Raw genomic sequence first — 12,350 nt, 5'->3', positions numbered from 1 at the left:
GGATTCCTGTGCAGATTGGGAGCTCATGATATACTGCACAGCCAGCTGCGATTTGTTCATAACCGGGATGACCACAACCATAGAGAGCTGTGCAAGATCCATCCTATCAGGCCAAGATGGTGGCTGTACAGTAAACAGGCACTGTTGAAAAATGGTGTAAAATGCAGTGAGAAGCCCATGGAATGATGGGACAGAAAAAACTGCATTATGAATGGGATGTTGAGCCTGCACCCATGATGCACTGCCATCCACTCCACCTTCCCACAACTCCTAGCTGCAGAAGGTAGTGAGTTTCACAGTGGGATAGCTATGCACAGGGCACTGATCTCACTGCCACTGCTAAAGCGCCAGCTGTGGATGCACTTCACTGACAGAAGGAGCATTGTGTGAACACACACAGGTGATGTAATAACCTTGCTTCAACAAAACTTGCTTCAACAAAACCATAACTTGCTTCAACAAAACTCTGCAGTGTCGACAAAGCCCACGAGGCAGTAGTAGGTCGACAAAAGGAATTCATCTGTTGATCCCGAGGTGTCTAGAGCAGGGTTTAGGTTGGCTTAATTACATCACACAAGGCCGTGAAATTTTTCATACCCCTTAGTGATGTAGTTAAGCAGACCTAACTTTGTAGTGTGGACCAGCTCCGAGTAATGAAGCTAGAGCAGCACTTCATATCAGCCTGTGCTGTGTGCGGGTGCTGACTTCATAGCCACTCAGAGTAAGTCAAATTAAAACAAGTCTTCAGGGAGAGCCGCTGCATTTTTGCCTCTCTCAATTTGACTGTGTATGTTCTGTTGCTTTTACCCACCCACACTATCTCACACTGCCAAACTGGCTCGCCCAGCACTAGAAAAACCAGTCTGTGAAACGAGCTAATTGCTATATAATGCGCCCCTCAGGAAAAAAACAAATCGGTATGGCCATCCTGGACCAGGTCAGCCATCCGCCTGGTGCAGCATCCTGTCTTTGATAGTGGCCAGCCCCAGTTGCTTCAGGGGGAAGGGTAAGAACTCCCAAACCGGTTAGTCTGCGAGTTCAGAGCTGAGCGGGCTGTCAATTCAGCACCCCAGGCAGGGACCTTTGCCGCCTTAGGCCGCTAACGTGCTCTGAGTGCCCCTGGGCTGCAGGAGCGAGGGTGAAGGAAGCGGGCACACGCACACACCCCTCCCCTCCCCTCGGCTTCCCTCCCCACTGATCGTTGCTCTGTATTGTCTTTGTCCCACTGCCTGGGCCGCCTGTCCTGGGCGCTGCGGGCAGTGGCGGCGTTCCAGCGAGGAGGCCAAGGGCCGCGGGGGCTGGACTGGGGCTCGCCTGCAGCGCTCAGCATTAGCACTGCCCAAGACCAGCTGCCAAGGCAGCGCTGATCTCAGCCGCTTGCAGCCGGCGCGTCACTGGGCTGCGCCCTCGGCCAGCCGCCGGCTCTGCCTCGCTTCTCTTCGCTGAGAAATCGAAACTCCTCGGAGCATCCCTCCCGTCCCGGGGAAGGACTGGAGCAGAAGCAGAGGCGAGTCCCGCTCCCGTCCCCCGGCGGGCGGCGCTTCGGTGGGTGCCCAGGGGCGCAGCGCAGCCGAAGGCGCACAGCACGCTGGCGTAGGCGGAGAGGGCAGCCAGGCTCGGAGTCCTTCTCCTCCTCCCCAGTGCGGGCTGTGCGTGTGTCTGCTGCAGCCGTGCCCGGCCTGGCTGGCTCCCGAGCCCCCCGCCATGAGGAAGTTCTGCCTCTCCACGGTGGGGATCCTGTCCCTGACCCTGCTCATCGCCAGCGTCTCCTTGCTGGTGGCCCATGTCTTCCAAAAAGTCGTGGACCTGCAAGTGAAACAGGTGAGAGCGAGAGAGACACCCGCCGCCTTTCGGCGCGCAGCCCTAGCTAGTCGCCTGCAGCTGGGCTGAGACAGCCAGGGCTCGGCCATAGGCAGAGGAGACACGGTGTTGCCACCATCAGCCGTGACAAATCTCCTATTGCTGCCCCTCGTTAGCTCTAAAAATGGCGAGGGGTGCTGGAGAGAGCCCAGGGACAGAGCCTGAATCCTTCCCCCGAGGCCTGCGTAATAAGAGGCAGAGCATCCAGGCAGGGTGGGGAGCAGCGCCATGAAAGCAGGCTCTCGAGGAGCTCTGGAGGGGGCTAGGCTGCTCCTAAGCTGCAGTGAGAAAGGTGAAAACAAATCCATTTAAAATGAGGCTGAGTGTAAATGCCCGATTGAAATACAGCAAAAATCTTTTGAGGCTGTAAACGCGGCCTTGAAAATTCCTCAACCCTCCCTCTCCCCTCGGGAAGCCTAAAAATGAGAGATGTTTTGTTTTAAAAAATAGTGTAAAATTTAATCATATGCAAGTAACTTTAATAAGTGTGATTAAGGGACACACTCCAAAGCAGCCGTAAGTACGTGGTGACAAGCAGATAAAGCTTTTAGGACCTGCTATCTTACAGTTCATGTTATGTGGTCCTGGGGACATTTATCTTGAATAATTCTGTCTTCATGTTTGCCAATAAATTTCTCTCAACTTTTCCTTGACTTTTGGGTGGATAAATGCTTTATTTGTTGTCAGGTGAGGATATTAATGGTGTCAACCATGGCAAATTTTTAAAAAATACTCAATATTTTAAAACCTCATAACAACACTTGGCTATCAATTTTTTTTAAAATTAAAAATAATTCCTGAATGTTATATATTGTGGGTTGTTGTTTTTTTTAAAGCTGTTTATTCTTCCTATTTGTCCTTTGTTTCTGAATGGTTGGTGGCCAGAGTTTCTAGCCTGGAGTCAAGATGGGTCAATTTGATGAGCACTAATGGTTACTTTTAACAAATGATTATAGTAGGAATAATTATTTATTGATATCAGCCCTAACAATGAGTGCAAACTTTTATGCTAATCATTAATAATACTTAGTCATAATAAAGTGCTTTTCAGTTATAGATCACAAAACAGGATGGGTGTCACCATCCCCATTTTTCAGATGGGGAAGCTGAGGTGCAGAAAGGTGAAATGATTTGGCCATGTCCATACAGCAGTGGCAGAGCTGGGTCTAGAAACCAGGCCTCCTGAAACCCAGACCAGGTTGCTAAGCACTGCATGGTACAGTTGCTAGTGGTGTTGACAAGGGACTTGTCTAAACACAGAAGCTGCACTGGTTTAACTTAAATCAGTTTAGTTAAGCCTGTGCAGCTTTTGCGTGAGGACTTTCTTCTGTCTGTTTAAAACTGGTTATTTGAGTTTATCTTGCTCCTGTAAATTTATCAATGTAAACTAAATGGATAGAATCAGGTTGAAACTGATGTAGGAGAATCTACATACAAAGTTGCACCGGTATAAGAATCACACAAAAACTGTGCAACTTTATGTGTAGACCAGGCCATAGTCTCCTGGCATAAAGGGTTAATGATGGGGTAGAAGAAGCAGAAAATCTGGCCTTGATCCTGCTGGTCTTTGTGCAGCACACAGCAGGGAGTGCTACGAAATGTGAAACTGTAAGTGGAGGTTAAGCTTAGGCACAAGTAAAGTTAGTAGGTATAGGGGAAAATTTTCAAAAGCACCTAAGTGACTTGTGCACCTAAATCCCATTGACTTTCACTGAGGGCTGGTTCACACTTACCGTGCGATTCGGCGGCAGTCAACGGGAGTTACACAAACTACGCAGAGTAGTTTGCTTAACTGACGTTGACTGCTCTGCTTCCCTTCTGCGCGCTGTTCTCACTGCGCTGAGCTGACGGGAACGCTCAGCACTACACTACTTGAGGGGGTGAACTTACTCAGTCGACTTCCTGATCGATTGAGCAAGTCTCACTGACCGCTCAATTGATCAAGAAAGATCGATCTGGTGGCGGCGATTTTGCTGCCGTCAGTCTGAACATAGCCTAAGAATTAGGGATCTAAATCACTTAGGAACTTTTGAAAATGATCACTGTATTCTGTTGCTTGGTTGCACCACCACTGTATGCCCACTCTTACTTCAGAGTGTGAGCTACAACAGAGCTTGGAATGGAGAATGGGAGTGTCTACGGCAGACAAGTGTGATTCTCCTCATGCTAGGGAAGCCCTTAGCTACACTGTCTTCTTTGGCCTTACTCCTGCTATTAGGTAATGTTGGATCCGGGGCCCTTGTGCTCCTCTTCCAGCTCATCACTTTTTACTTTCTGCTTATGCACCCCTGCAGGGTCAGGTACTCTCTCTATGCTTATTCGTTGCACCCCTCATGGTTGAATCCAGATGCTACATTTACAAATGGAAGAAAAGCACCTTTCAACCCCAAAAGATTGTGCTCGCTATCACTCCACTGACTTTGCTGTTTTCTTAGTGGCATTGTTCATATTTGTTTGCATGCTAGGGAAAAAGCTGCTGGCTATGATGTAGTCAGTGATATTTTAGGACATCATGTGTAAACAGATGAATCTTGCATTGCATGTGAAATTTAGGAAGACTTGGGCTTTTCCCTAATCCCTGAGAGTAGAGGAGTTCCACAATTCAGAGTCCATGTCAAAAACACTCAGCTCCCAAGCTCTCAAGAGTTTTATTCTGGTCTCCGGCAGCTGTAACAACCGCATCTGATCACAGCCATTGGGGGAGGTTGCAGAGGCGGAGGCTGTCTTTGTGACAGATGGACCCTAGTCCATTGAGGGCCTTACAGCAAACCTGAAATTGTAGCTAGGTATGATGATATGCTCTAATGGGCTCTCATCATCTGAATTATGTAGTAGATGGGATACTGTATATATTAAACCAGCTGAGGCCTCTGCATAGCCAATCCTAGGACCATCACAGTTGCTGTAGGCTAGCCGGGAGATGATGATGCTGTGGATCACTATGGTCAATGCAGGTATTGTGCAGGTGTATAAGACTGAATGGCCAGTTTAAATGTTACTTTAGAAATGAGTATTCCCAAGGAGATGGTATACCTAGACTTGAGCCAAGGAGGCCTACTCCGAGTGGTGTAAGACTTTACTCTGCTGTTCACTTGTACTCAATCCAGGAGTGTGAGCATCTTGAAAAATCAGACTGAATCCCTGCAGTAGAATAACATAACTATTCCCTGGTGTCACGACTTCTTAAACTCTTTGGAGCGCCTATGGGGAAGTAATGAATATTTAATCCACTCAGATGAACTCTAAGGAAGGATCAGTATTATTCCCCCCACTGCCAGTTGTCTCTTGGAAGACAGAAAGGTTTTTCCTTTATATGAGCTGGGCTCAAGGGACACGAAGACATCTCTCTAAGGGAAACATCAGAGAGAAAGAGGTCCAAATTCAGGCCAGGCAACCTGAAGTTAGTGGGCCTTGCTAGACCAGAGCTGAATTTGGCATTTGGGGTCCATTCTGAAGGAAGAATATGTGCTGTGCTGTTAGATGGTGGAGCAGGACCACAGATCCCACAAGGTTGCACCTACATTTGGATCTCTGTTGTTGGACCCAGGCACCATGTGGTGCCCCACTGAAGTCACTGTGGGTATGCACAAGGGCACATAGGATCTGATTGCAGAATTGGGACCTTGATTGGAATTTCTGAATATTTTAAATAATATCTGGTTTTGCATCCAAGTTTATACAAAGGAAAAGATTTGGTCCCAAATTCTTTGTGGTACCAGAGTAACAAAATAGATTATGGTGTAACTACAGTTTAAAAACACCCCAAAACGTTTTAAATTAGACTCCATTTAAAGCAGGGTGTGGCAGATTTATGATCTGGTATCTCCCAATCTATGCAGGCTAGTAATGAATGCTGCCTATCACCAGAAAGCAGGAATCCCAGCTCTATCCAGCGGTGCAAAGACTGTATAGCTCCAGATCCCCAGCTGCTGCAAACCAGTGTCAGTGGAGCTACACTGATTTGCACCAGTTGAGGATGTGGTTCTGAGTTTCTAGAAATGCCAGGTCATGCAATATCCTACCGTAAAGCTCTCATGGATCCAAGAGTGAATATCTCTAGCCACGTTTGGGGAAAAAAAGGAGAAAACTGTGTGGTAGTTTTTTCGTTATTAATGTAATGGTGGCTATGTGAATCCTACTCAGAAGTTTAGAATGTGAGATTTGCAGTAGTTCTGGCAGAGACCTCTCTGTGTGTGGCTCATATGAGGAGGTGATATCCAAATGGTACGGTGCAGGTCTAGTTAATAAATGATCAAGCACCCTTGACTGCCTCACCGGTCTTCTGCTCCCTAATCCATCTTCCTTTGGGTTACTTCTGACTTCCTAAACATCAGAGTGACTTCAAACAGTGGATGTGTGTATTTAAATCAGCTTGCCAGAAAAAAATGTTCCCTTCCTTCGCCTTAATATGTATATGTGTGTGTAATTGCATTAATTTTTTCATGCAAATCAATGAAAATGTCTCTCTCACCCAACCAACAGTCACAAGCATAACGTCTGATATTGCATGACCAGCAGCACTGGAAATGAGCACTTTATATTACTGGAGAAAGGGAGGCATACTGCACTAGCTCACAGCCCTTAAGGCTCTGAGATAGCCAACTTCATAGCAATGTTATTTTCTTAGAGAGGAAAGCTATTGTAGGTAATTTTTAGATCTCCTGATTTTCCCTCTAAGCTCCTTTGCCCCCTACACCACTTCCTTTCTCAGTCACTGTGAACACCACCACCATCTTGTTTAGCACTCAGGCCCATAAGCTGGGTGCCATCTTTGACTCAGACCTCTTTCTCTGCCCTTACATTCAGGTTATGTCTAAATCTTGCCAATCCTTTCTGGATAACATCTCTAAAATACAGCCTTTCTTATCTACCCACACAGCTATAGATCGCTCTTGCCCAAGGTCTCATAATCTCATATCTTGATTACTGCAACATCTTTTTTTTGGCCTTAACAAATGCAAACTTGTCCTGTTCATGTCCTTGCAGAATGCTGCTGCAAAGATAATTTTCCTAGCCCGTTGCTTTGATGTCATCTCCCCGTTCACATCCCTCCTCTCCTTTTACACCTTTCCCTTTATGTTGCATACAAATGTAAGCTGCTTATCTTCACTTTCAACGACCTCTGATCACCACTTGTTACATTTTCAAACAAACACTTTTGTGCTTTCTCCCATTCTGCCCCTCACACTTGGGAGGAGCTCTCCATAAACATCCAAAAAACGACCTCTATTATCCTCCTCCTGATCCCACCTCAAAACTCTCCTTTGCTGCTATGCCTACAAAAACTTGACAATGGTTAGGCTGCTGGTGTGCTGAGACCAAAACCTGTCACGCTGACCGGTATCATCTCATTGTGTCCCTGTACTCCCGTCTGTCTGTATCGATCTGTTGTCTCTTGTCTTGTACTTAGATTGTAAGCTCTTTGGGGCAAGGACCATCTTTGTTCTGTGTTGTACAGCACCTAGAACAGTGGGGTTCTGGTCTGTGACTGGGGCTTCTAGACATTACAGCAATACAAAGAATAAACAATAGTATGAGTCATGATTTTTGTTTCCCTCTCAACCCCTTTCAGTTAGACTAATGGTAATTGTGATTCGTGCAAGTGTTTCCAGGCTCTGTCCTGCAAGTTGACTTCAGTGGGGCTTCACATGGATGCAGGAATCTATCTGCATGGAATGAGCTGCAGAATCAGTGCCTAAGACATCAGGCCTTACAGGAAAGGGGGTGTCAGAAATACTGGGAGTCCCCTTGAAATTAAAAAATAACTCTCCAAAACGTTTTTAAAACAATGTTTCTGTAATATACGTGGCATATGCAGAATACACGATTTTATGAAAAGCACTCTAACTCCTGTGTGATACCATTGTTATGGTGTGGTGTGCTACAAACGGTTGATTGTCACTCATTTGGGATGATGGGCCAGATATCAGATATCCTACCTCAGGACTGCTTGCCACAGACTCTGCATCCTCCATCTCTAGATGACCACTCCCACCTCCTTTATAGCCACAGAGGATAGAAATGCACTTGCCTTGGTGAATCAGCAGAACCCATTTAATTTAACATTCGCTTGCAGGATCAGCATCTCTCACTGTGGGGCATTCCATGTAAATACTGCCAGCCTGTTACATGCCCTTACTCCTTTGTCCCAGATATGAATGGGAGTGCCTGTGTCTCATTGGTTTCAATGGGAGTTAGAGCCTCAAATACTGTGGAAGATCTGGGCCAGCTTGCTTTCCCACTCAGAAATATTGTGGCCATCCCAAGCTCATCTTTCTGCCATGCCATCAATTCTATTGCTCTAACTATTCAAAAATAAAAATGTAAGTGGAAACGAAACATACTGAAGCTGGGGGACACAGAATGGGTCCGAGAAACAAATGGGGTTGATGAAATTAAGATCCCATAAGCACCAACCAAGAATTGGCAGTTCTCGAGGCCTTTCTGCTTTTGAGCTTGTGCTTACAATATTTAATATGTTTTCCCAGAAGAATAAAAGGAATGAGTGCACATTAGTTGCAAATTATTTTCTCCTCTTCTGCCTTCTGATATAGCACTGAAGATACGGTTTTTTTTGTGTGTTTTTTCTTAAACAGTTTTACTTAGTGGATCAGCTTTATCCCTGGTTGTCACTGCATTGACTTCAGTGGAACTGAAGCCATTTTTCCCAATATTGATTTATTTTCTCCTTTTATAGTCTGGCTGCATCATAGCTATAATGTCATATTAAAAACAAAATGAGCACTTTTGGAATGAGACTTATATATCATGTTTATAGAGAAAATGTAAAAAGATGGCGTTCTGATCCCCACCCCCTGATTACAGATGAATTGCTGATTCAATAATTAAGTAATTCTACAATAACATAGGGATTTATGAGTATTCTTATATTGACTTGTATATAATACAAGATGAGCTGGTAGCAGATGAATTTGTGCACGTGTGTGTGTTAGGAAAATCTTTAATGGGGGAGGGAAAGGAACCCTTGCCCAGCCCAGGGAGTTTGCTAGGACAGCCATTAAGTCCTGGTCTACCTAAATGTAAGGATCCTCAGTAATTTACAGGATTGGGGCCTGAGAATAAGAGTTCTTCCCAGTCTGACCTAAAATGAAGTCCACGTGCTGCAGAGTCAAAACTTCACCCCTTTGCTGAAATTGGATGTATTAGCAAAGAAATAAACAATAACACAAAGGTCAGCTTCTCTTCTGGTTTAACCACTCTTAAGGTGCCGACCTCAGGATGGTTTGCCACAGACTCTATATCCTCTATCTCTAGATGGCCACTCCCACCTCCTCTGTATCCACAGAGGCTAGAAATGCACTTGCCTTGGTGAATCAGCAGAACCCATTTAATTTAGCATTGCCTTGCAGGATCAGTGTGTCTCAGTGGGGGGAGGGGGTGTTCCAGGCAAACACTGGCAGCCTGTTACAGGCCCTTAATCCTTTGTCCCTGTTTTTATAAGTGCAGTGCAGTCTTCAGAAATTGTTTCAGTTAGAAAACTGAAGACAAAGGGTTTGAAAAATCCCAATGCAGCTAGCTGTTTCCATTCCTGCCTCTCCCCTCCTCCCGTGGTTTCTCTGAATTAGAGATCCCAGGACCCCAGTGCATACTGGTGGTATCCTTGCAAGTTATACCTGATCATTATAACAGGATAAAGCTTAAAGCATGTCACTACCGTATAACTGCATCTGACTTGTAATAAGATGGCAGTCAATGACAAACCTCATTCAGTTTATGTAGATTGTGAGTTGCATTTATTTATATACAGATGATTAAATTCACCCCCATGCTTAGGGTCTTACAACACTCTATGTCCTGCTTAGCCACAGTGATCCCAATCCTGATCTTACTGAAGTTAATGCAACAAGGAATTTACAACTGTTTTTCAGAGGTGCTGAGAAATGCCTAAGGGGTTAAGAAGTGTGAAGAGGTGCATTTTACACAGAATTAGTATAGGGACTGGTTCAGATACCCTGACTCTGGTTTAGTAGCACCTTATGCTGGCAGAGACCACTTGTGGAGTGAGGCCCAGATCCTCAAAGCTATGTAGGTGCCTAAATCCATTTGAGGATCCGGGCTAAATGATAGTTCATTGTAAGGGTGTCAGAATCTGACCCAATGTGACTATTCAAGGAGGACCTTCTACTTGAGGACAATAAGATCCTTTATTTCTGTAATAATTTACAAGATTTCTGTGCCCTAAATAAAAACAAATGGAGGGAGGAGAGCTGTTCTCTGTCACCAAGGCCCAGAGTTTGCTGTACCTCAGTACCCAGTATTGGCTGGTACAGAAACTGAAGTAGTTCATTGTGCTCTGGCGGGTAGATCTCCCTGCCAGGGAATTTAAGACACAAACATCTGAGGTAAATAGCATGAGGATTCCTGCAGCTGTAGGCGCCCATCTTGCAACAGCTTCTGCACATGTTTGACTTCAGAGGAACTACTCAGCTTAAAGTTAGGCACATAGAGAAGTATTTGCAGGGCAGCCTTATTTGCAGCCGTTGAGTCCAACGGCTAATCACGAGTCAATTTCTTCTCCCTCATACAGTGAATCTTCACAGAATTCCCAGCAACCGTATGATTTCATTTTTTGTTGTGTAGGGAACAGTGTTAAAGAATGGCACAGAAGTCTTTGAACTCTGGGAAGACCCTCCTCCACCGGTCTACATGCAGTTTTATTTTTTTAATGTGATCAATCCTATAGAAGTGGTCAATGGAGATACCCCTTTTGTGGAAGAAATAGGGCCATACACCTACAGGTAAGTCTACATCACTAGCTTTATTTGCAAAAATAAAAGTTGGGAGGGTTGGGGTGAGAACAGTGATCCCATAACAGCAGGTTTCTTACCGAAAAAACCCAGACAAATCCTATTGAAATGTTATATGCTAGAGTGTTTACTCAAGGGTGGAAGGATGTTCTAGTGTAATAGTTGTAAGGTATTCAGATATTATGGTGATGAGGACCATACAGGTACCTACAATGAATAGAACATGACTTCACGTTGGCTACAGGGTGAAAGGGAATCAGGCCTCTACTGTTTGAAGGGATGCTAGAGAATGTAAGGGAGAGCCTGGTTTGTTAATGTTGCACAGACTAATGTGGCTGTGCACACACACATCTTTCCTACCCATGTTATTCTCTCCCTCTGTCTTTCCACACCTTGGCATCCTCATTCTCTCATTGCCTCTCCTGCTATTGTCTCATTCTCTTCCTTTCCCCTCCTGCAGTCTCTGCCTCTCCTCCCTCCTTATTTCATCACTATGGCCAAGCTGGTTACTTCTATATAGTATAGTCTCCCTCCAGGCCTTCTGGCCCCCATCCCACTGAAAGCTTTGCTCATACAACACCCATGCCTCTGGGAACCACTGCTTCAGCATCTCCGCGTGAAGCATTCTGGCAGAGTGTGGCACTTGTAACTAATCAGAGGTGCTCTCCTGTGTGTCAGACAGATAAATGGGGCTCCAGTTTTTATTGGGCCCTATGTGAAGTGACACAGGCAGAGTCCCCCACCTCCTGGTACTCATGACACATCCTTGGGTGCTTCCTTCCTGTCACCTTTCTCAGGCTGGGATCCCGGTCACCCCCTCACCAGCACACACAATTGTGAGGTTGCATAAGCTAGACAGCCAGCAGGTAGAACTGAATTGAAACTTTCCGAGTGGGGAAAAGGTACTGCAAGAATTCCATCTTTGCCAAGGCCCACTGGCCCCAGAGTCAGTTGGGATGGAAGATGGGGAATCAGGGATGGTGCTGTGGCTGGTGGATCAGGTGTATCCATGTGGAAAAACACAGCATGAATGGCTGGAGTGTAGGTCTCTGGCAAGAGCTCTCCCATTTTGCAGTCAGCGTGCAGGAGGCGGGGATGGGTAGTGCAGGCTCTGTCTCAGTTACTTCTGTATGAGGTGAGTTAGCCAGACTGCACGTTCCAAAGGTCTGTGATTCATTCTCTCTCTCTCTCTCTCTCTGTTTTGTTTGGTTTGCTCTATTCTGACTTGTCTGAACAGGATTGGGTTGAATTCTGCTCTGTCAGAAACAGAAATACTGGAAACCAAAGTTCTATTTTTCAGCAGATTGACTGGCATTTCCAGGGCTGTGGGTTGCTGACAGTGCCAGCTTTGTCACATGGGGGGCCACTGTAGACTGGCTCAGAGGACAAATATCAAGCTCGTTGCTCAGGCCACAAGCCAGCAAAGCACAGAAGGTCATGCTTAATTTTAAGCACATGGGTGCCTAAACCATGCTGAAAAGTAAGCAGGTGCTTGTTGTGTGTTTTGGGGACAGTGCAGGCTGACTTGGTAGTGGACATGCTCTGAAATTGGGAGGGGGGGAGAAAAGTTTTGTGATGGATGTAAACAAGATTGGACACTACTAAAGGGCTATTTAGAAACTGAGCATGCTGGACAGATGACGTAGCTTTAAAGTAAATCATGTTTTTGATTCACAGACTGTAAACCCAGAAAACACAGGGACATTCACTACGATTCTTGTT

General features: G+C 45.6%; 1 protein-coding gene across 4 annotated transcripts in view; it reads left to right on the top strand.

Moving 5' to 3' along the window:
* Window positions 1-1,229: 1,229 nt before the first annotated feature.
* SCARB2 (scavenger receptor class B member 2) overlaps window positions 1,230-12,350 on the top strand; it is a 36,959-nt gene continuing 25,838 nt past the window's right edge. For 3 of the 4 annotated variants that reach the window (XM_067557039.1, XM_067557041.1, XM_067557040.1), the window contains exons 1-2: window positions 1,230-1,821; window positions 10,462-10,619. In XM_067557039.1, the coding sequence (XP_067413140.1) occupies window positions 1,705-1,821; window positions 10,462-10,619 (275 nt within the window). In that variant the 5' untranslated portion in view covers window positions 1,230-1,704. The remainder of the gene's footprint in view (window positions 1,822-10,461; window positions 10,620-12,350) is intronic. The other variant, XM_067557042.1, reaches the window with a different exon arrangement.

The sequence above is a fragment of the Emydura macquarii genome, unplaced genomic scaffold, assembly GCF_026122565.2.
Source record: "Emydura macquarii macquarii isolate MOO-44397 ecotype Brisbane River unplaced genomic scaffold, CSIRO-AGI_Emac_v2 contig_1790, whole genome shotgun sequence".
Classification (NCBI taxonomy): Eukaryota; Metazoa; Chordata; order Testudines; family Chelidae; genus Emydura; species Emydura macquarii.
This window is presented reverse-complemented; position numbering and strand designations above follow the sequence as displayed.